At 39.5% G+C, this 23,577-nt stretch overlaps 1 protein-coding gene across 4 annotated transcripts; it reads right to left on the reverse strand.

Moving 5' to 3' along the window:
* Positions 1-8,814: 8,814 nt before the first annotated feature.
* SPP1 (secreted phosphoprotein 1) lies at positions 8,815-16,602 on the reverse strand. 4 transcript variants are annotated; one of them, XM_005667005.4, is made up of 7 exons: positions 16,519-16,602; positions 15,305-15,371; positions 15,154-15,192; positions 12,324-12,404; positions 11,996-12,037; positions 10,618-10,926; positions 8,815-9,620 (listed from the first exon to the last, which is right to left on the reverse strand). In XM_005667005.4, the coding sequence occupies exons 2-7, from the start codon at positions 15,356-15,358 to the stop codon at positions 9,237-9,239; spliced, it is 909 nt and encodes a 302-aa protein (XP_005667062.1). In that variant the 5' UTR covers positions 15,359-15,371; positions 16,519-16,602; the 3' UTR covers positions 8,815-9,236. The 4 variants fall into 4 exon arrangements, with proteins under 4 accessions (XP_005667062.1, XP_005667061.1, NP_999188.1 ...); XM_005667004.4 differs by having other exon boundaries at positions 8,815-9,623; positions 15,305-15,407; NM_214023.1 differs by having other exon boundaries at positions 8,816-9,623.
* Positions 16,603-23,577: the final 6,975 nt, after the last annotated feature.

The following is a 23,577-nucleotide window of genomic DNA, read 5'->3' on the forward strand; positions in this document are numbered from 1 at the left end:
CAGGTTTAATCAGCAAATTAAAATTTTCATTAATTTCAGAAAAGCTTTCTACTTTTATAATTTTGAAATATTCTGTTTCACTTGTTTTGTTTTCTTAATCCAGGAATACCAATTATGCTTATGTTGGAACTACTGTTTAATTTCCATATGACCTTATTTCTAATGATTTCTCTTTTTGTCCTTTTCTAGTTTTGCTTTTAATAGGATTTTTACAAATCTTGTCCCCCGTGTTACTGTACCTTTTATGTTTTGGAAGTTTTAAATGTGGCTTTTATTTCTCTAATTATTTCTTTAACATCTTTAATTCCTCCTGTGAATTATGCCAGCTCACTTTTCACTCCTGCATGGTTATATATTTCATTTGGTCTTTTTCATTTTTTAAAAGTTACATTATTTTTAAAGGATGTCTATTTCTAGTCCGGATGGAGCAGCAGAAACATAATTACCACTTACCTTAAATAAATTGAAAAAAAAAACTAAAAATTTATGAAGAATGTTTTCAAACACTGGACAACAGGCAGTGAATAGTAAACTTTGAAAAAATATAAACAAACAATGTGCGTCTTATGGCTTCTCCAGTAATTCTCAAGACAATGACTGCAGGTTACAAAGCAGTCTGCCTCAGTTGAGAAGACAGAATAAGTTGAGAGTGTGGGGAAGCCAAGGTGGGTAGAATTCACAAAGCCCCAGAGAGGAGAAAGCTGCACAAGGAAAGAGCTCCAGAATTCTCCAGGGTGTTGCCCTTCAGTCCTCAAGGCATTTGAAGAATTTGTCTGAGGAAAGAGGAAGAATTACCAGAAAGGAGCAGGTGGAAAAATTCTTGATGCTCTCACAGGGTGGAAAATTTTTTAAATTCTTAACATCCAAAGTAGAAAACCCGAGAGTTCCCATTGTGGCTCAGCAGAAATGAACCCGACTCGTATCCGTGAGGACTCGGGTTTGATCCCTGGCCTCGTTCAGTGTGTGAAGGGTCCAGTGTTGCTGTGAGCTGTGGTGTAGTTCCAGAGCAGCAGCTCCAATTGGACCCCTAGGGGCCCCTGGGAACTTCCATATACTGCATGTGAGGCCCGAAAAAGCAAAAAAAAAAAAAAAAAAAAAAAGAAAAGAAAAGAAAGTAGAAAAACCTTGTAAAACATGGAATGTTGAATAGGAACCTCCTAAAGGTAATGCCTCAGGAGTGGGGTTGAATTAGCCTAGAATGAAAGCTGCTCTTTTCGGTGTAACTCCCCGTCAAAATAGCCTGTTGAGTATGTCGTCTTTTTCCGAAGTGAGTCTAGGTGATTTTAAGTGCCGTGTTAAAATTTTCACCACTATTATGTTCTTTCCCCCATATTTAAAGCCTGTGTTTTAGATCTGTTTCAGCTTCACAGCACAGTTGAGAAGAAAATGCCAAGAAGTCCCATATAACCCCTGCCTCCTCTTATGCATGGCTTCCCCCGTAATTAGCATCCTGATCAGAGTGATACGTTTATTACAATTGACGAATCTATATTGACACAATATTATCCCTCAAAACTAATGTAAACCCTAGTTTACATTAGGGTTTAGTTCTGGTGTTGTACATTCTATGGTTTTGAACAAATTTGTAATGAGATCTCTCCGTTACTCTGGTCTATAAGGGAGAGTATCTCTACCATAAAAATCCTCTGAGTTCTGCCTACTCACCCCTCTCTCATCCCTAGCCTCTGGCAACCACGGACCTTTTGACTGTCTCCATAGTTTTGCCTTTTCTAGAATGTCATCTAGTTGGAGTGGTATTGTATGTAACCTCTTCAGATTGGCTCTTTCACTTAGTAATATGCTTGAAAGTTTTCCATGTCTTTTCATGGCTGTTGGCTGAAAACACTATAGTTTATTGAGCCATTCACCTACTACCTGATATCTTGGTTTCTTCCAAGTTTTGACAATTATGAATAGAGTTGCTATAAAAATCCATGTGCAATGTTTTTGTGTGGATATGTCTTCAGCTTCTTTGGGTAAATACCAAGGGCTGTGATTACTGTATCCTGTGGTCAGTGTATGTTTAGTTTTCTAAGACTGACCGTCTTCCAAAGAGGCTGTACTATTTTGCATTTGCATCAGCCATGACCCTTGTCAACACTTGATGTTGTCTGCATTCTGGATTTTGGCCATTCTAACAGCCAAGATGTCTGTTAAGGCCTTTGCTTCATTTTTTAACCATGTTGTTTACTTTCTTATTATTGCTTTAAGAGTTCTTGTATATTTTGGATGACGGTCCTTTATTAAATATGTTTTTTCAAAATATTTTCTCCCCGTTTGTAGCTTGTCTTCTCATTCTTTTGACATTGTTATTGAAGAGCAGAAGTTTTAAATTATAATGAAGCCTAGCTTACAAATTCTTTCATGGATCCTGCCTTTGGTATCATATCTAAAAAAACCATCATTATACCCCAGTTCATCTAGACTTTCCTTTTATTATGTTTTCATCAATTATTTATTGTGATTGTAGTAGTTTTTGCTATGTAACATTTTGCTGCCTGGTTATTTGGCCTATAATCATTCGTAATAGTTATATATTTATTGGACTTTTAACAATATAGAATAAACTCGTAGATGCATTGCATGCTATTTGCTTTTTAATTCTACTTTGACAGTAATGTTGCAATTCTTTAAAAAATGCATCTGTTTATAAGGGAAACACTTATAACAAAGAGGAATAAAAATGATGTAAGATTTATTGTAATTATTATTTTATCATTATATGAGTATGCTTTTGAACAGAGGGGCTTCATCTATTTACATTTTTTTTTCTGGCATTATTGCGATATGATTTACATATAAAATTTTTATATAATTAGGTTGTATGGTGTGATTTAAAAAAAATTTGTACTATATTGTGATTTAATGTACATACGTATTGTGCAATGATTACCAAAATCAAGTTAATTAACACATTCATCGCTTCACATGGTTACCGTGTGTTTGTGTGTGTGGTGTTGTGTTGAGACCACTTAAGACCTACTCTCTTAGCAAATTTCACGTAAATACAGTATGATTAACTATAATCGCCATGCCGTACATTAGATTTCCAGAACTAATTGACCTTGTTACCGAAAGTTGGTACCCTTGACCAACATCTCATTTCTGTCACACCCAGCCTTGGGAATGACTGTTCTACTCTCCAGTTCTATGAGTCTGAATTTTTTAGATTCCGCATATAGGTGTGATCACTAAGTATTTGTCTTTCTGAGTCTGGCTTATTTCACTTAGCATTATGTCCTCTAGGTTCATCCACGTTGCTGCCAACAACAGGATTGCCTTGTTGTTTTTACGGCTGAATAATATATATGTATATATATATACACATATATCACATCCTTCTCCATTCATCTGTCGATGAACTTAGATGGCTCCGTGTTTGGTGGCTGTGGGTACTGTTGCAATGCACATGGACGTGCAGCTATCTCTTCAAGACACTCATCTCATTTCCTCTGGGTATCTACATCTAGAAGTGGGATTGTTGGCTCATACAGCAGGTTTTGTTTTTGTGTTTTTTTTCTTTTTTCTTTTTAGGGCCATACCTGTGGCATATGGAGATTCCCGGGCTAGGGGTCAAATCAGAGCCGCAGCTGCCAGCCAACATCACAGCCACAGCAATGCCAGATCGGAGCTGTGTCTTCAACCGACTCTGCAACTTGTGGCAACACCGCATCCTTAACCAGGATCAAACCCCCATTCTCATGGCTAATAGTCGGGTTCTTAACCCGATGAGTCACAAGGGCACTCCAGAAATTCTATTTTAAAATTTTTAGGAAGCTCCAAACTGTTTTTCATAAAGGCTGTGCCAATTTACATTTCTACCAACACTGTATAATGCACTTTGAGTTAATTTTTGAGTATGGTATAAGATTCGGGGCTGATTTTTCTTTTGCATGTGCACGTTGTTTTCCCAGCATTGTTTTTGGAAGAGATTATCCTTTCCCTGTTGAATATTTTTGGTGCCCTTGTCAAAGGCAAGTTGACCATATATATATGGATTTATTTTGTAGCTCCTAATTCTGATCCATTGGTCTCTGTGACTTTTTATGCCAGTACTGTAGTATAATCTGAAATCAGGAAGTGATGCTTCCAGCTTTATTTTTTCTTTCTCAGGATTGCTGTGAGAGGTTTTCCCATAAGCATTCCTAAATACTTTATTGCACGTCTCTTAAGAATAAGGACTGATTCACTTTCATAAACATAGTGTAAGGACCACACCTAAGGAAATTATTAATAATTCCCTAATATCATCTAAAGTATTGTGTAAATTCAAATGACCATAACTCTCCCTCAAGTGTTTTTTATCATTTTCTTTCTTAATCCAGGAGTCAAAGTCCCTGTTTTACCCTTGGTTGCTCTGTTTAAGCTTTTAATCTAGAAACTCCCCTCCCTTTTGCTCTCATCACATTGACTTTTTTGTAGGACTGAAAGATTTAGGAAATAAAAACTTTCCCAGATGCTCAGTTAATTTGAATGTCAGATAAACAATGAATCATTTTTTACTATCCTATGCCCCTTGCTTACACTAAAAGCTGATTTGTTGTTCATCTGAAATTCAAATTTGAGTGTCCTGTATTTTATGTGGCAACCCTACTTTTTGGAAAGTTCAGGTCTGTTATATCGCAGAATAGTTTGATGTCTAGATTCGTTTGTTTTCTTCTGATTTGAATCCATTAAACTTTTTTGTTTGTTTTATTCTGTTTGTCTTTTCCGGGCCACACCTGAGGCTAGGGGTCAAATAGAAGCTGTGGAATCTGAGCCACATCTGCGACCTACACCACAGCTCACAACCCGGGATCCTTAACCCACTGAGCAAGGCCAGGGATTGAACCTGCAACCTCATGGTTCTTAGTCGGATTTGCTTCCGATGCACCACAACAGGAACTCCTGAATCCGTTAAACATCTTTAAAAAAACATTTCATAGGTGATGGTGCGACTTCTTACTGTGTCACAGTGGGTGGCACACATCTGGTAGTCCCATGAGTGAAGCTGTTTGACTCTGGCTGAAGAGGGTGAGTTCTAAATCTCTCTAGTTAAAAACATCTTCTTCCTGGGAGTTCCTGCTATGGCAAAACGAGTTAAGGATCCAGTGCTGGTACAGCTGTGGTGTAGGCTGCAGCTGCCGTGTGGATGCAATCCCTGGTCCTGGAACTTCCCATATGCTGTGGACATCACCCCCTTTCCCTCCAAAAAAGCAAAATCATCTTCTTCCTTTGAAATGAGCAATTAGTAGGGTGGTGTTCTGAGGCCAGGTGACTATCCTTGTCCCAATAACCATCTGTGCGATGATTTTAACATTCATTAGGGATCATTTCCTGAGTCAATATTACGCTGTGAGTTGCAAAATGATCTTGTCATTTTGTTATTTCTTCAACAGTTATTATGAGCTGGAATTCATCTGCAAAGAAAACCTTTTTAAATACCCTCTCCTAGAGTATCACTATATAGACATGGAATTTAATTCAATTTGTTATCATTTATTACTGCCATTATTCTTTTTATTCTCAAATTACTCCAGTTTTGGCTAATGGAAGCCCCCTTCAAGTCTGCTCTTTGGTTCCTTGGTCATGACTCCATTTCATCTTTGAGTGCTTCCTTGCTTAAACAGGTCTGCCACATTCATTTTTTAATTCATTTTGCCCAAGAACAGGAATAAGCTTCTTCTCTAAGAGCCTGTGACATCTCTCCGATTACTGTTGTCCTTCTCAAAGTCTGTTGCCTCCTCCCCACTTAGTGGTACTGGACTTGAACCCTGTAAAGTGAAGGTGTTTCCTTTGCCAGCTGGCACACTGGCACGCTTTGTCAGCAGAGGGCGCTGGAAGGACACTGCAGCCTTTTTGGGCTTCTTGTTCCTACAGAGCCCCCATCAACAGCTCAAAGAGCCAAAGAGGGGTGCGGGGTGTGTGTTGGGGGTGACTCTTCAGCTGGTTTTGCTGGCACCCTGGCAGGCAGTTTCCATTGCCTGCTTGCCAGCCTCAGTCTACTGGTGCTGCAGTGGGATGTGCCCTGTTTGGCAACCTGAGCCCACCAGCTCTAGACAGGTGGGGCCCAGGATGACACTGCACACTTCTCTGTCATCCTCTGGGCTGTAGCTCCACCCTCCTTAATGAAGTCCGAATCTCAGCTTTGGGGAGAGGGCCCCCCTTTCCAAATTGCCCCTTGTTTGAGTACTCTCAATCCTATGGCGTCGTTAAGTTTCTTCTTCTTCTTTTTATCTGCTCTGGTTAACTTCGTTTCCAGTTAATGATTCTTTATATAAAAAATTTTCCCTGTTCAAACTACTGGTGTGTTTCCTGCCTTCTGAGTGACTGACAGAGTACCGTTCTTTAACGGTAGCTCCATTCAAAGATGCAATTTCAGGATGAGCTTGGTCATGCCCTTGGATTTGAGCACAGTGCTGAGTCACTTGCCAGTGGGAAGTGGGATGCGTGTGTTCTACGGCAGCTGACAACGCAATTAACAAAGCTATCACCTGTGTTTGGTTGTGATAAAATGCCAACAAAAGCAAGTGCCTTTGGAGCCCAGTGCACTTGACTAATGATGACGACAAGGATGGTGGTAGCTTGGTCTCTTAGGGCTGCTGAAGACTGGGAACCTTATAAACAAACCTTTCTTTCTAACAGCCAAGATGAAAGCATCAGTAGATTTGGGGTCTAATGAAGACTTGCGTTTTGGTTTACTTTTTTTTGGTCTTTTTGCCTTTTCTAGGGCTGCTCCTGCGGCACATGGAGGTTCCCAGGCTAGGGGTCTAATTGGAGCTGTAGCTGCCAGCCTATGCCAGAGCCACAGCAATGTGGGATCGGAGCCGCGTCTGCAACTTACACCACAGCTCACGGCAACGCCTGATCCTTAACCCCCTGAGCAAGGCCAGGAATCGAACCCGCAACCTTGTGGTTCCTAGTCGGATTCATTAACCACTGAGCCACGACAGGAACTCCTGGTTTACTCTATTTATTAGCTGGCACCAGAGTGTTTTTTATTAGAGAGGCTTTGCAGTCTGATTTAATATTTGTTAGGACTACTCCTCCCCCATGGCTTTTATTTTTTTTAGGATTTTCCTTCGTATTGTGGTTATGTTTATTTTTCTATATGAACTGTAAAATTAGCTTGCATTGTTCCAGGGGAAAATTTTTACTTTAATTTTTATTGGGGATTACACCACATTTATGTATTATTGAGGGAGAAGTCACATCTTTATGACGTTGCATTTTCCTGTATGAGAACAAACAGTATCTTTCCATTTGGTTAAGGCTGTTTTTTGGCTTACAGGAATGTTTCATGGTTTTCCAAAATAGTTTTGGCTCATTTCCTGTAAGTATTTTATCTTCTTCTTGTTTCTGTATTAAATAACACTAAATATTTTAAAGCGTCACCGTTAGTATTTTTAATGTTTTAATTAAAATTTTCATTTTTTAAAGTTTTATCAAAGTGCAGCTGTTCACAATGTTTGATAATTTCGGCTGTGCAACCAAGTGAATTCAGTTGTGCCTGTACATACATTCATTCCCTTTCAGATTCTTTTCCTACCTAGATTATCACATAATACTGGGTAGAGTTTTCTGTAGGTTTTTATTTAATTCCCTAGTAACCTTGCTAGTAGTTTTTGTGTGTATGTTCTTAGCTAAGTTTCATATCATGCTACCCATCAGAACTAGTTACTTATTGTTTTTAGTACTGATTCTCTGTTTTCTAAGTGTAGTACTACATAATCTACATAAAGAAATAACTTATTTCTCAAGTGACCAGACATAGTTCCCAGTTCTATACAGTAGGATCCCATTGCTTATCCATTGCAAAGGCAATAGTTTGCATCTGTTACTGGTGATGGAGCATGATAATGTAAGAAAAAAGAATGTATACATTTATGTGTGACTGGGGCTTCTCGCTGTGCAGTAGAAAATTGACAGAACACTGTAAATCAGCTATAATGGAAAAAAATAAAAATCATTATTAAAAAAAGAAATTATTTCTCAGTCTTATGCACCTACATGCTTGTGATTATTAGCTTATATCTCCAAAACTATGTTACATAGCGGAGGAGAGAATGGATATACTTGCTTTGTCCTTGATTTTAATGGGAATGTCTATAATGTTTCTTAAGTATGATGATAGTTTTTAGGCTAAGATATAAAATATTTCATCGTGGTAAGGAAGTTTCCCTTAATTTTTGTTCTATTATTATGAAATTAGGAACAAGTGTTGAAATTTGTCAAGGGGTATGTAACACTTTATTATTTGCTCATGATTCTTTCTTTTTTCCCTTCACCTATCTTGCTTCACTCTGAGGGGAGCTCAGTATATTCCTTTGTATTCTTTTATTTTGTTGTTGCTGCAAGAAGTTAAGGTTATGGATTTTCTGTGATCACTGGTTTACCTGTATGCTATTGATTTTATGTTTTCACTTTAATTCTTTTTCAGAACTTCTGCCATCCAAGGGCAACAAAGCAAGAGATTTATGGAGAAAATGAATACATAATGATAAGAAACAATAAAATTGATCTGTGACTGCATCTAGGCTTTGCTTAGCTTTTATATCAGCTTGGTAAAAATTAGAAAAGGTTGCTCCCACTGAGCAAAAGTGGTCTACAGATCCCTGCATGATTGGAGGGTATCTGGCTGAATATCACCCATCACTTGGCTCCTGTTTCCTTGACTAGGAGCTTAAGATCAGCCAGAGGCTCTATGGTTGATCCAGCAGGTCATAGATTGCTCTCTACTAAGTCCAGCACATTCATGAAAATGGTTACATTATTAATTGCTAGACAACTGTGGGAAACCAAATAAGAAACACAAATGACACCACCAAACGCTCATTACATTCGAGATATTTTATTCACACCAACAAAAATAATCAACAAAATATACACTAATTTAAAAAACAAAAGATCAGAGTGACATGAAATTTTATATCCTCTCTTATAAGTGTGTCAGTGTTTTGTTTGCTTCTACATAAATTTCTATTCATAAAAGGATAGCAAACATTACAAATCAGTGACGGCTTGTATTTCTTATACGGAAAGACCGTCGACTAAACCCTGAAGCTTTTAGTTGACAAGGGTGTTACCATGAAGCCACACACTAAACTAATGATCAAAAATATTATTTGTTTCCAGAGCCACACACATATACATTCACCAACTAAGCTGAGAAATAAGCCTTTCATATTTTCTCCCACCTCGCTACAATGTGTTTTTTTTTCTTTTTACTAAAAGCAAAGTAAGACATTGTATTTCTCTCAGTTGATCTCAGAAGACGCACTCTCTAATTCATGAGAAACTCGAAGTTTCAGGTGTTTGTCTTCTTCGCTCTTAGAGTCTGGGACCAGCTTGTCTTCATGGCTGTGGAATTCTTGGCTGACTTTGGGATTTTCCTGACTCTCAATCACATTGGAATGCTCATTGCTCCCATCATAGGTCTTGATCGTGTATTCTTTGGACTGCTCCTGGCTGCGGGTTTCCACACTGCGGTCATCCGGCTGACTCGTCTCCTGACTGTCCTTCTCTTGGCTGTCCAAGTCAGAAGCCACGTGCAGGCGCTGGGCAACGAGGATGGCCTTGGGGGTACCATCCGTCTCCTCACTTTCCACATGTGACGTGAGGTCTTCCTCTGTGGCATCCAGCTGCTGAATCACAGCAAAAATGGGAGAAGAATTAAATGAACAGCCAGGGATGGGAACACTGTAGCTCTTTTCTGCTTTCTAACTTTCAGGCCAGTGTATTCTACAGAAATGTCTAAATGTGGCTGAAGTAATAATAATAATACCAGTGTGTTACTTTTTTTTTTTTCACCAGGTCCTTTTACTCTGTCATCTCCTTTACTTTAATAGGCACATCCATTATCTATGCAAGGAAATCTACGAGGCGGGTCTCGTCTGTTTTACATAAAGGGAAACGGAATCAGAAGTTAAAAAGTAGGAGTTCCCATCGTGGCGCAGTGGTTAACGAATCCGACTAGGAACCATGAGGTTGCGGGTTCGGTCCCTGCCCTTGCTCAGTGGGTTAACGATCCGGCGTTGCCGTGAGCTGTGGTGTAGGTTGCAGACACGGCTCGGATCCCGAGTTGCTGTGGCTCTGGTGTAGGCCGGTGGCTACAGCTCCGATTAGACCCCTAGCCTGGGAACCTCCATATGCCGCGGGAGCGGCCCAAGAAATAGCAACAACAACAACAAAAAAGACAAAAGACCAAAAAAAAAAAAAAAAAAAAAAAAAAAAAAAAAAAAAAAGAAGTTAAAAAGTAATGTGAGTAGTAAATGGCAAAGCCATGTGCCAAATTCAGATCCTTTGACTGTGGAGTCAGTGTAATTTGCACCTCTCCAAGTCTTCTTCTGCATTGAATTTCAAAATGTGACCATGATAGCATGAAAAAGAATTACTCTTTTCGGAAGTCCTTTTTAAATTTAAAACAGTGAATAGAATAAGTGCTTTATAGCCAGGGTTTGGAAAAACTGCCTCGTGATTGAGAGACAAAATTAGGGAGAAATTATGTGGATTTAAACACAGGTTTTGTGTTCAAGTAGTCATGCTGGCTGAATGAGCGAATACATGAGCCTGCCGATTCTGGTTTCCTAGGACAGGGCTCTCCTCGGAACCATCGGCTGCGTCTGTTTCAGGATTTACCTGGGCTTCGGATCTGCGGAACTTCTTAGATTTTGACCTCAGTCCATAGACCACACTATCCCCGCGGCCATCATTGGGGTCTCCCGTGGGGACAGCCGGAGTGACGTCGGTTGCTGGGGTGTCGGTGGGGAAATCGGTGACCAGCTCATCGGATTCATCGGAGTGATGAGACTCGTCGGATCGGTCAGCGTCGTCAGCGTGATCAGCTTCCTCGGAGTCCGTGTCCCTGCTGTCCACGTGGTCTTCGTCGTCGTCGTCGTCCACATCGTCTGTTTGCTCAGGGCTTTCGTTGGACTTGCTTGGCAGGGTCTAAATATCGAGATGGCCAGAAACATGGGTGTGAGAGTTTTTAATTTCCCCTTAGCTCGACAGTGCATCTGCCGCTTACTATCTTCCTTTCGTGTGAGAATCTTTGCAGTCAGGACAATGCACTCCGTGGCCCTTAGGCGCTAAAGCCAGCATCTTCTGATTTCTCTTTTAACGCAATGATAAGTGGCATCATATTCAGGCATTTTTTCTGACTTTCTCACAAAAATTATTTTCATTGGTATTTTCAAGCCAAATATCTGAGTACGATACGTACGTAATAACACTGTTTTTCCTTGTTCACATTAGACATTATTCAATTTCCTGAATTCAATAATGTAATAAATACAGATACTAACTGTGGAATTTCTTTTTCTATTTGAAATGAGAATTCTCAGGCCATCAGAGCATTCATATATCAGTAATGTGTACCCCCCCACCCAAAATCCCTTCCCTATTAGTCCGGATAATTAAAAGTGACTCTGTTATCCATATATATATATATATATATATATATACTGCAGCTCAAAATCAGTTCGTGTCTATTAAACATCTGATTAGCAAATATACTGGGCTATTTATCTACCTTTCCTTATTAGAGATTCTTAGCACCTTCAAATGGAATCTTAAGGAAGACAGCTTTACCTTATCCCTTTGCTTAGGAAATATATGAATAGTCCCAATAAAAAGAAGAGCTATTAAAAAACTATAATGTTAGGAACAGAAAAGTTCCTGGAGGCAAAATCTTGTTTTTGGTAGGCATTATTTAGATACTTATTAGGTATTAGATGACATCAACCACATACCTTAAATAACTGCAAAAGGCTTAGTATTTCAAACAGACATGAGTCAACACTTCCTGCCACAGTAAACGTATTTGTAGAAACCTGGTATTTTTGACATTTAGGAAATACTTGCGCTTTTGGTGAGCAAATTTTAGACGTGATATTTACTGGATCATTTGCTAACGTAATTTTGCCGGAGTTGAGCCCTGGCAGTGTCACTAGGAGAAAGAATGGCTTCCTTGGTCCCTCTGTGACATGCCGGACCTTGGATTCAGAGTGAAACTCACCTCTTGTTTGAAGTCGTCCGTTTCCTCCGAGGAAATAGTATTCTGAAGAAGGAAGGGCACAGATCAGTGTACATCATACATGCTTAATTTTTAAATTCAGAAGGTAGCCTTTTCCATCCACAGCAGGTCTTATTTTTTAGCCTCATTGGTGGATGGCTTTGCAGGGAAGACCACATGGCAGATCAGTTGCTCGAAGTTCATGTTTACCAACCAGCAGGAAAGAGCCATTTCATCAGGCTAAATGACCTGCTTGGTAGTTACAATTTGTGGTGGTGGTTCTTTAACCATGAGAATTTTAATATTTAAAATAAGTTAAAATCAAAAGTACCTGTGGCGCTAGGAAAGTCTGCTTCTGAGATGGGTCAGGCTTTAGCAATGTGGCTACAGCATCTGTGTATTTGTTGGAAAGCTACAAAAAAACAAAAGAGTTGCACATTTGTCATTCTAGAAAAAAGAAGCAAGGATCTCTAAGTGATAACCTGAAAACTTAGGATAAGCATAACAAGCATGACACAGTCAAAGAGAGCCTTAGATATACCTGTCATAAGGTCTTCTTTCCGGAACATTCCTTTAATAAACTCTTACTTAGCACTGACTGTGAGCCAGGCATACTTTCAAAACTATTTATAAATATTCCTTCTCTTAATCCTGGAGTAGGTGTCATCCTCATTATTCTCAATCCCATCTTGCAGATCAGGAGACATTCAGCCACAGTGAAGTCAAGTGAGAGTCAGTGGCAGAGCCGGGGTTCAAACCCAGGGGCTCTTCACACTGGTGCTAACACTGCTTTCCTGTGCTCTGTGTGGCAGCTGAAATTCCTCTCAGATGAGGCCAAACTGAAGCGGAGGTGCCCTCATTTAGCCCTGCTCTTCCTTGTTTTCTTTCTCTATGGAACAAGGAAGAAACTCTCCATGGCTTTGGTGGCCACGAAACATATGGCTCTTTAAATTGAAGTTGATTTAAACAAATTTAGTTCCTCCACGGCACAGCCTACATTTTGAGTGTTCGCTGGTCACATGGGTCTAGTGGCACCCCAGTGGACAGTCAGAAATCTAATATTTTACTGCTTTAAGGTGCCAAAGGCATGAATGGGAAGGCCTTTTATGTAGACAAGTCGTTTTTCTGGAACATGGCAATAATATGCTAGGAACGGAAATTGCAATGAACAGGTGTCATCGGGCAGGCTGCATGGCCCAGGGTAATCACTTCACATTTCTGCCACTGAAAACGATTACCCGGGGTTTCCAAGAGCTCCTTCAGAGCCACCAAGGAGGGGACAAGCAGGAAGGAAACCAGTCGGTAGCCCTTTGGGTTTCCCATGGCTGGCTTCAATCAGAGCAGCTTCATATCAGGCCTCTGTGAAAGCTCTTGCTCAAAGAAGGGGCTCCTGGAATTAAAAGATGTGAAACCTACTGGCCTAGTTGAGTTTACAAGTTCCCTCTTTCTTTTCTTTAAAATATAGATTTACGTAAATGCTATATGCATAAATATGTTATCTTCGATGTATTTTATACATATTTGGATGATAGGTGTAATACAGGCTTTTCTATATTTATAGGATAAATGTATAATTTTAAATAGAACCGGAGTTCCCACTGTGACTTAGTGGTAACAAACCCGACTAGTATCCACGAGGATGCAGGTTTGATCCCTGGCCTCACTCAGTGGGTCAAGGATCCGGCATTGCCATGAGCTGCAGTGGAGACTGCACATACAACTTGGATCTGGCATTGTGTGGCTGTGGTGTAGGTCAGCTGCTGCAGCTCTGATTCGACCCCTAGCTTGGGAGCCTCCCTATGCTGCTGGTGCAGCCCTAAAATGACAGAAAGAAAGAATATATGGATAAGAAAAACAAACTAAAATCACTCATAGGTAACCAGTGTTCCTCTTTGGAGGTTCTCTTTAGAGACTTTCCATATTTCCTACCGGCTCTAGATTTCTAGGATTCTAGAAGGCTCAACTCTTTACTTATCTCCCAAGTGTCAGTGAACAACTGACACTGCCACGGCTTCCTGGGCCATAGTTTAGTCTATTAAAAAGGCACAAAGTCCTGCCTTAAAGAGCGTGACCCCTGTCTTCTCTGCAAATATTACTTTTCTGGCTTCTTACTGTGATTCAGTACTTGTGCTCTTAACTCAGTTTGGAAAACAGACACACTCACACACACCCACTTGCACGCCCAAACACACACAGCGATACGTCTCCTAACATCTTCTTTAAGCCATCTCACTGCGGTGTGACCCCAGGCAGCTCTCTACCGGCCTTTATTCTGTTCTTCTGGAATTGAACTCTGTGTGCCTTTTTGTCCAAGCTCCCTGGGACAATGCCCGCCTGTTGCCTGGCTGGCACGGTTTCCCCTCTGGTGGGAGGGGCAGTACATCAATGGCGCTACAAATCATTGTAATCAAGAGTTTGCCTTGGTTTTATGCCTGGTGAGAAAAATGTGATCTGAAGTCATCTGACAAGCACAGCGGATATAAACAGCATAAATAGACTTCCTTTTTTCCCTATAATCAATAGAAATTTTATATCATTCCTTTTGTTCTCTTTAAAAAATTAATGTATAGTTGGTTTATGATGTTGTGCCAATTTCTGCTGTACTGCAAAGGACTCAGTAAATTCTTTTAAAATATGATTTTCCATCATGGTCTATCCCAGGAGATTGGATATAGTTCCCTTTGCTCTGCAGTAGGACCTTGCTGCCTATAGATTTTCTTTTTATGATGGCCTTCTCAGCAAATATCTTAGGAGCTCTTGGGACTGTTCTGGTTATACCAACTCACCAATGTGTGAGGTGAATTTTAAACTTGACCTGCCCCCAAGTACAGCAAAAGATGGAATTTCGTGCTACTGGAACAGTGTGTTGACTCATGGGAACAAAAAACCACACAAGTTCATAGAACTCATTTTACGTAAATGATAATGGCCCAGAGCAAGATTTTATTCTATTAAAATATTTAGTTTGGTTTTAGGAGATGACAGTAATTAAAAGCAATCCTGTGCGTGGTACTGGCCTAGAACCGTAGCAGGCATTCAATACATACTTCTAACTTATTTTGTTTAACTATGAAATAAGTAAAATTGCCGTATGTTTGTAGTATATCTTGCACCAGTGGCATCGACAATTTAACCAGATGATAAACCTTAAAGATACTCACCAGCTTTTCCTCCGAGCTGCCAGAATTAGTCTGTTTAACCTTTGAAATAGAACATGGGAAGAAAGATTACAGTGAGAATGAGTTCCTGGCACACTGAAGCACACAATTCATTTATTTGGGGGAATTCTGTTTAAGATTCAGCTGTACTCACTGGAAGGGCAGAGGCGAAGCCCCAGAGGCAGAAGGCTATCACTGCAATTCTCATGGTAATGATTTTCCTGCAAAATATTTTGTAAGAAATATTTGATCTTCTCCTAGGTTAAAACAATGACATCTTTTCAAGCCACCACATTACAAAATAATCACGAAAAATATATATATATATATTTTTCCTATAGAAATACTCTCTACTACTTAGAGAAAAATTTTTTCTTTTTAATTTTATGATCCTTTGAGTTAATATTTGTTAGGGCACCTCTATTTTCCATCTCTTACTGTTAGGCAAGAGAGAGGGGGATTACATACAAGTCTTATTTAGTCCCCTTTAAAATGTAGAGTTTCAGAGATATGCCATCACTACCCGATATCTCCAGCCATCTAAACCTAAAAACAGATCAACAGTAATTTAATTAAAATAATAAGCTAGAAGGGGAACACATTTTTTTTCAAAGACGAAAAATACAAAGAGAAAGAGGGAAAATAAAAGGAAAGAGAGAAAGAAACTTGCTGTCTCCATTTTCCAGCATGCATTTCAAGGGCGATTTTTCAGCTTAAATTATTTAAAAGGTGCTACTTAAGTGAAATGAAGCTGTCTCTAGAGTTAGTAATTTAAGTAAGGTGTTCTAAAATTTGAAATGAAAAATTAAACACTGAGAGCAGTTCACAGCCTTTCTATTTGTAAGTCTTCATAATGTCATGTGGGTATTTTGGTGAAAATGTTAACAGCTAAATACAGGGGTGAAAATATTCAGAAAGGGTTTCTTTCCCTTGAAAACAGGTAAGTCAAGTCATTAAAAATTAGCATTATCACCAGCTTAACATTACCACTAAATATTATTTTCCTTCTAAATGTCTCCACCATCAACTGTCCATTTAAAATGATGCAGATACCATCGTAGCTACATATAATACATAGGCATAGAATTTTATTTTTTTTCTGATGGCAAGAAGTAGTTATAATTCTTTTGAGGACTCCGTGGACATATTTTTAAGTTTTATATTTGACTGTCTTTCAAAATAGCCAGTCACCTTTCCCGCAGGAGATCTGCCCTGGATCTGACATGCTTGTTGGAAAGACTCTTAGAACAATTTTAAGTCTGATTACCAGCGTTTGCGGTTAAACCCTTCTCCTGACAACTTGACCTTCCCCGTGAAATGAAACAGTGCCTACCTACGACAGCAACCATCAGCGGGCTGTAGGCTTACCTTGGTCTGCAGCCCCGCGAAGAGTCCAGTCCCGGGAGCAATGCTGATGCGGCTGTCAGTGCTGCCCTCTGGCCTCCGCTCGCTGCTGACAGCCTGGACCTCCCCTGAATTTAAAGGCTGCACCAGACATCCGCCACCAACACAGGGGGCGGAGAGATGTGTCATGAGGTTTGTGCCACTGCCCAACCCACTTGCTCCCACACTTCCCCCTCTGGTTTTGTGGTTACAACACACACACACACACACACACACACACACACACACACACACACGCCCTCTGCAGTTAAAACATTACTTATGTACAATGTCATTAACTAGCTTTTTCGTGAATAGGATTGGCTCTCAGCATCCTGGAAGGGCATCTCTGGGTCCCCTAAAAAAGCGGGGGGCGGGGAGAGAAATGACTAGTTCTTACAAAGACTATATTAACTCTGAATTAGAAGAAAAAATATTACAGAAATCAGTCCTAAATAGAATTAAATAGGATGGATTTTTGTTTCTTTTGGTTGAAATAACAGATTAAGGTAATATATGCAACCAAGTTTGCCTTACAGTTGTACTTATTTCTGGCGACAAGGCTATATTGTTCAGGCACACAAAGAGTTCTGCCAGCTTCTCTCCATTTCGACTAAAGCTCTGTTTTGTGATTCCAAATGTGCAGCAGCTTGTCATTTAGACAAGTGGCATTGGTCACGTTCAAATCCACGTTCATGTCTATTAAATCGGATTTACCATTGTAAATCCGAGACCTTTCAAGGACATGGATTTTTGAATGGTTTGGAGGTGATGAATCTGATAATTGCTATGTCAGACAGAAGAATGGTAATTTATTCTCAATGTGGCAGAAGTCAAGCAGTTTCTGACTGAGGGCAGGGTTACTGCTTGAAAGTGATGCTTCAGAAACAAGACGTGGCTTTGCCTGCCATCCTGCTGCTAATTAGCCCTGTAACTTTGGGCAAATCACTGAGCCTTTCTATACCAGTTTCTTCATCTGTCAAATATGCATGCTATTACCTTGTTCATGGAGGTTTTGAGAGGTTTAAGTGAATTAGTGTGTGTAAAACTAATGATACTTGGCACATATATGCAAATGCCTTGCATATTTTAAACTGTATAATGTGTTAATTATTATTAAAATTTTTAGGAGGAACAGGTAGTCATGATTTGTGAATCTTTAAATGGAATAGGCTATTAAAATGCGACCAGATGTAAGGTTTTTTGGTTGTTTTTTTTTTAAGGGCTGCACATGCTTCACATGGAAGTTCCCAGGCTAGGGGTTGAATCGGAGCTGCACCTGCTGGCCTGCACCACAGCCACAGCCACGCCAGATTGGAGCCATGTCTGCGAACTACACCATAGGTCATAGCAATGCTGAATCCTTAACCCACTGATGGAGGCCAGAGATCGAACCTGTGTCCTCATGGATAGTAGTCAGATGCATTATCGCTGAGCCACAAATGGGAACTCCAGATGTAGCGTTTTTAAACTGTGCACATCAACAGGCTAATTGGCACACATCTGCGGGAATGGATTAGGTTTCTGAACTGTCTTTTTCTAGTGTTTTTTCCCAGGATATATAAAGTTGGTTACTTAAATGAAAATTAAATATAAAATTTTATATTAAAAAACTTTACTGGGTATTGAAAAAGTGTTTGAAAGAAAACTGGAGATGAAAGTTGAATATTGGAACAAAGTTCAGGGTAGTAGAGCTCTGAGCCCATTTGAAACATTTAATATTGTTTGACGTTACTTACCCTCTTCATCTCCCTTTCTCAGTTGTGAAAGGAGCTTGCAGTAGTCATTTATCTCACACCTCCACTGTAAGACTCACGTGTAAGATGAGACTGAAGATAAATGGTCCTATTTATTATTAGTCCTAAGGAGTCAGTTCCTATTTACCAAATATTCATTTTAACATAAATACAGGTTAAGCAATTTTTTTGCAGTGCTAGTATAATTAATCCATAGATTTGTTGGGTGGAAATGTCACTTTCAAATTGGATGCATTTCAAATGAATTGATATTGTTGCTTTGTGAGTGCTAAGCACACATTTTAATAATTCGGATGGCAGCTGTCTCTATAAAATATAAAGTACACAGGTTATCAGGTTGCAAAACCAGATTTCTCATTTCTGCTCTTAAAAACTGTTTTTTCCCTTTAAACACATTACTCACTTAAGTTTGTCATATTGTCAGTGTCGTGGAGGGAAGTTCACAAATTCTAAAAACAGCCAAGATTTCCGCAGGATTCACTATGGTTTACTCTGTGCCCACGGGAATGGTCTAATATGAACGTAGACAGTTATAGGAATAGATTCTGCTGGAGTCCAGCCACCCTGCGCTGAACCATATGACCCATAGGGCTCTTCCGGTCATGGCTCCGAGGTGCCACACGATGGCAGCATTTCGGAGAAGGACCTGAGACCACGGTCTGGTTCCGTCAGTGACTCCGGCAGGACGGAACGATCATGCATTTAATGACCGAGCCATCAAACAACTGTGAGGCCCTCCATTTCTTGGAAAGTCAGGTGAGGAACTATTTCCCAACAACGACGCGCTACACATTAACAGGGAACACGGAGGCCAAGAGAAGCAGAGCGTTCTTTTCTGCTCTGTTGTCTTTAGCAACCGCAGGTGGACGTGATGGGCTCCTTCCCCGCTTCCCACACTCGCTCAAGAGCTGGTCTCCCTCAAAGGAAAGACGAGTGAATTCATGGTCAAAGAATGTGTCTGGGATGCTTCGGAGATGAGGAGATAAAAAGTGATTTGTCACAGAGGCAGGTCTGTCAAGCATGGGTTGGATTTTTGAAGAAGCTCAGGCTTCTTGCTTTTTTTTGTAATCAAACATGCTGCCAACACATTTTTTTTTTTTTTAAAGTAGGATTTTCCAGTGGTCAGAATGAGCGTGTTAAATCAGAGGCTGAATCTGTAGCCTTTCCATTCTAGACTAGGCTGATGGTCATTAGAAGCAAAAGGTCAAAATGATCAAATTCCTTGTAAATCTTGTTTGTGGAAAGGAAGTTTAGTTGTTAAACTGGAATGAAAAGTGGGTTGTGACCATAAAACATAGACATTAGAAGATGACCTATGGAAACATAAAGAACAATTTTCTTTCTCGAATGACATGGAAGTTCTCATATGATAGGAAAATTTAAGTGTCCAGCTGTTTTGGTGGACTTATTATATGGACTTCCAGTTTATTTGGATATCTCTAATCGTATTTTACTAATTAAAATCAACTATTTCAACTCTTTCAGCTCTAAATAATTATTTTTCACTTGAGTCAAAGTTCAGATAAAAAGCTGATATCTTAGATCTGTCACAGAGAAGTTGGGAATTATATCTAATCAGAAGCCTACTACTCATCATTTGCAGATGGCATTATTACCAGGGGAGGGTAACAAGGGCTGAAGATAAGAGGCTGGTTTGGTTTTGTTGTGTTTTTAGTTCAGACATGATATTAGAACATTTCAGAAATACAGAAAAAGAAATATATAAAACTTTTATCCCATTGCTTGATAAATGAGTCAACTAAATCTAGCTCCTGAAAAAATGGTCTTACTATCAGAAAACATTAGTTTCACTTGAAACAAAAGAAAAAGGTTTCATTTTAGACCCATATAATTGTTACAGAGTTAATAAGTATTCAACCAATTGTTAATTAACCACCCACATCTCTATCCATAACAACTGATTGTGGGTATATAGTTCTTGCTTGTCAATACAATGCATGGGCAAAATGCTTGAGTCTGTATATCATATATTGATAGCTAATATTTGCCAGTACTCAAGAATCTAGCAGTATTTCTTTTTTTTAATTAAAAAATTTTTTTTTATTACTCAGTGAATTTGTTGCATTTATAGTTGTACAATGGTCATCACAATCCAGGTTTATAGGATTTCCATCCCACACCCCAAGCACATCCTCCCACCCTGAAACCTCTCTCCTTTGGAAACCATAGTTTTTCAAAGTCCGTGAGTCAGTATCTGTTCTGCAAAGCACTTCACTGTATCTTTTTTTCAGATTCCACATGGCAGTGATAGCATTTGATGTTGGTGTCTCATTGTCTGACTGACCTCACTTAGCCTGATAATTTCTAGGTCCATCCATGTTGCTAAAAATGCCGGTATTTCATTCCTTTTAATGGCTGAGTAATATTCCATTGTGTTTATGTACCACATCTTCTTAATCCACTCCTCTGTCAATGGACATTTAGGTTGTTTCCATGTCTTGGCTATTGTATATAGCGCTGCAATGAACACTGGAGAACATGTGTCTTTTCAAGTCATGGTTTTCTCTGGATACATGCCCAGGAGTGGGATTGCTGGATCAAACAGTAGTTCTATTTTTAGTTTTCTGAGGCATCTCCATACTGCTTTCTACAGTGGTTGCACCAACTTACAATCCCACCAACAGTGTAAGAGGTTCCTTTTTCTCCACACCCTCTCCAGCACTTATTGTTTGTAGACTTTTTGATGATGGCCATTCTGGCTGGTGTAAGGCGGTACCAGAGAGTGGTTTTGATGTGCATCTCTCTAATGATGAGTGATGTTGAACATCTTTTCATGTGTTTCTCGGCCATCTGTATGTCTTCTTTGGAGAATTGTCTGTTTAGATCTTCTGCCCATTTTTTGATGGGGTTGTTTGGTTTTTTGGTATTGAGCAGTAGAAGGTGTTTATAAATTTTAGAGAGTATTCCCTTGTCAGTCGATTCATTTGCAAAGATTTTCTCCCATTCTGTGGGTTGTCTTTTCGTTTTGTTTAGGGTTTCCTTTGCTGTGCAGAAACTTATAAGTTCGATTAGGTCCCATTTGTTTATTTTTGTTTTTGCTGTCATTACTCTAAGAGGTGGATCTGAGAAGATCTTGCTGTTGTTTATGTCAGAGAGTGTTTGGTCTATGTTTTCCTCTAATAGTTTTATAGTATCTGGTCTTATGTCTAGGTCTTTAATCCATTTTGAGTTTATTTTTGTGTATGGTGTTAGAGAGTGATCTAATTTCATTCTTTTCCATGTGGCTGTCTAGTTTTCCCAGCACCACTTATTGAACAAGCTGTCCTTTCTCCATTGTATATTCTTGCCTCCTTTGTCATAGATTAGTTGGCTGTAGGTGCATGGGTTTAATTCTGGGCTTTCTATCCTGTTCCACTGCTCTATATTTCTGTCTTTGTGCCAGTACCATATGGTTTTGATGACTGTTGCTTTGTAGTGTAGCCTGAAGTCAGAAAGCCTGATTCCTCCAGCTCCATTTTTCTTTTTCAGGATGTCTTTGGCTATTCTGGGTCTTTTGTGCTCCCAAACAAACTTTAAAATACTGTGTTTGAGTTCTGTGAAAAATGTCCTTGGTGATTTGATAGGGATTGCATTGAATCTGTAGATTGCCTTAGGTAGTATAGTCATTTTGGTAATATTGCCTCTTCCAATCCAAGAGCATGGGATGTCTTTCCATCTATTTGTATCATCTTTGATTTCTTTCATCAGTGTCTTGTAGTTTTCAGAGTACAGGTCTTGTGCTTCTTTAGGTAGGTTTACTCCTAGGTATTTTATTCTTTTGGATGTGATGGTAAATGGGGTTGCTTCCCTAATTTCTCTTTCTGATATTTCATTGTTAGTGTATAGAAATGACATCGATTTCTGTGTATTAATTTTGTATCCTGTGACTTTACCAAATTCATGGATGAGCTCTAACATTTTTCTGGTAGAGTCTTTAGGATTCTTTAGGTATAGTATCATGTCATCTGCAAAGAGGGATAGTTTTACTTCTTCCTTTCCAATTTGGATTCCTTTTATTTCTTTTGCTTCTCTGATTGCCATGGCTAGGACTTTCCAAACTATGTTGAAGAGTAGTGGCGAGAGTGGACATTCTTGTCTTGTTCCTGATCTCAGTGGGAATTCTTTCAGCTTTTCACCATTGGGAATGATATTAGTTCTGGGTTTGTCATATGCGGCCTTTATTATGTTGAGGTAGGTTCCCACTATGCCCACTTTCTGAAGGGTTTTTATCAGAAATGGGTGTTGGATTTTGTCAAAGGCTTTTTCTGAGTCTATTGAGAGGATCATATGGTTTTTATTCTCCAGTTTGTTAATGTGGTGTATCACACTGATGGATTTGTAGATATTGAAGAATCCTTGCATCCCTGTGATAAATCCCACTTGATCACTCTATTGTTGGATGCAGTTTGCTAGTATTTTGTTGAGGATTTTTGCATCTATGTTCATCAGTGAAATTGGCCTGTAGTTTTCTTTTTTTGTGGTCTCTTTGTCTGGTTTGGATATCAGGGTGATGGAGGCCTCATAGCATGAGTTTGGGAGTGTCCCTTCCTCTGCGATTTTTTGGAATAGTTTTAGAAGGATAGATGTTAGCTTCTTCTTGATGTGGCCTCTTCTTTGTCCTCTGGAGTAGGATAGCTTTTTGAAAGTTTTTGGTTCATTTGGTTGAAGATTGATCAGCATTTGGTTGTGATTTTGTTGTTTTTAGAGAGAAGTTGAGCTCCAGTCCTACTATTCTGCTGTCTTCAGTGTTCATTTAAAAAAATATATATAGCTTTTTAGGGCCTCTCCCACTGCATATGGAATTTCCCAGGCTAGGGGTCGAATCTGATCTGCAGCTGCCGTCCTATACCACAGCTGCAGCAACATCAGTCCTGAGCCGTGTCTGCGACCTACCCAAAGCTCAGGGCAACTCTCTCCAGCAGGGGCTGCATCTTTTTCATGTTTACATCCATAGGTTCCTACTAGGACTCAGTAAATGAATGGGCAACAAGTGAATGAAGCAGTACTGCCTTAATCATGCTTCAGCCTGTTTGAGGCTGTAGGTAACACTTGCATTTAGGATTAGCTCCAGGGAGCTGAAGCAACTGCCGGGTTCTCACCACAATTAATACATACATTTTAAAAAATGCTCTTGCAGAATTTGAAGGACCAGGACCTTCTTTCCTTCTCTAGGGGATTCTGGCAAGCACTTTAACTTGTTTGGATCTGAGGTTTCTTGATAGAGTTAGTCTAGATTAATTTTTTTGATGTCAGTTTCAACTGCAAAAGTCTGCAATGTTATTATGTC

Source organism: Sus scrofa, chromosome 8 (genome assembly GCF_054392235.1).
Source record: "Sus scrofa isolate SSC_HxYL_T2T_F1_AM1 chromosome 8, Sscrofa_HxYL_maternal_Yorkshire_Landrace_v2.0, whole genome shotgun sequence".
Lineage (NCBI taxonomy): Eukaryota > Metazoa > Chordata > Mammalia > Artiodactyla > Suidae > Sus > Sus scrofa.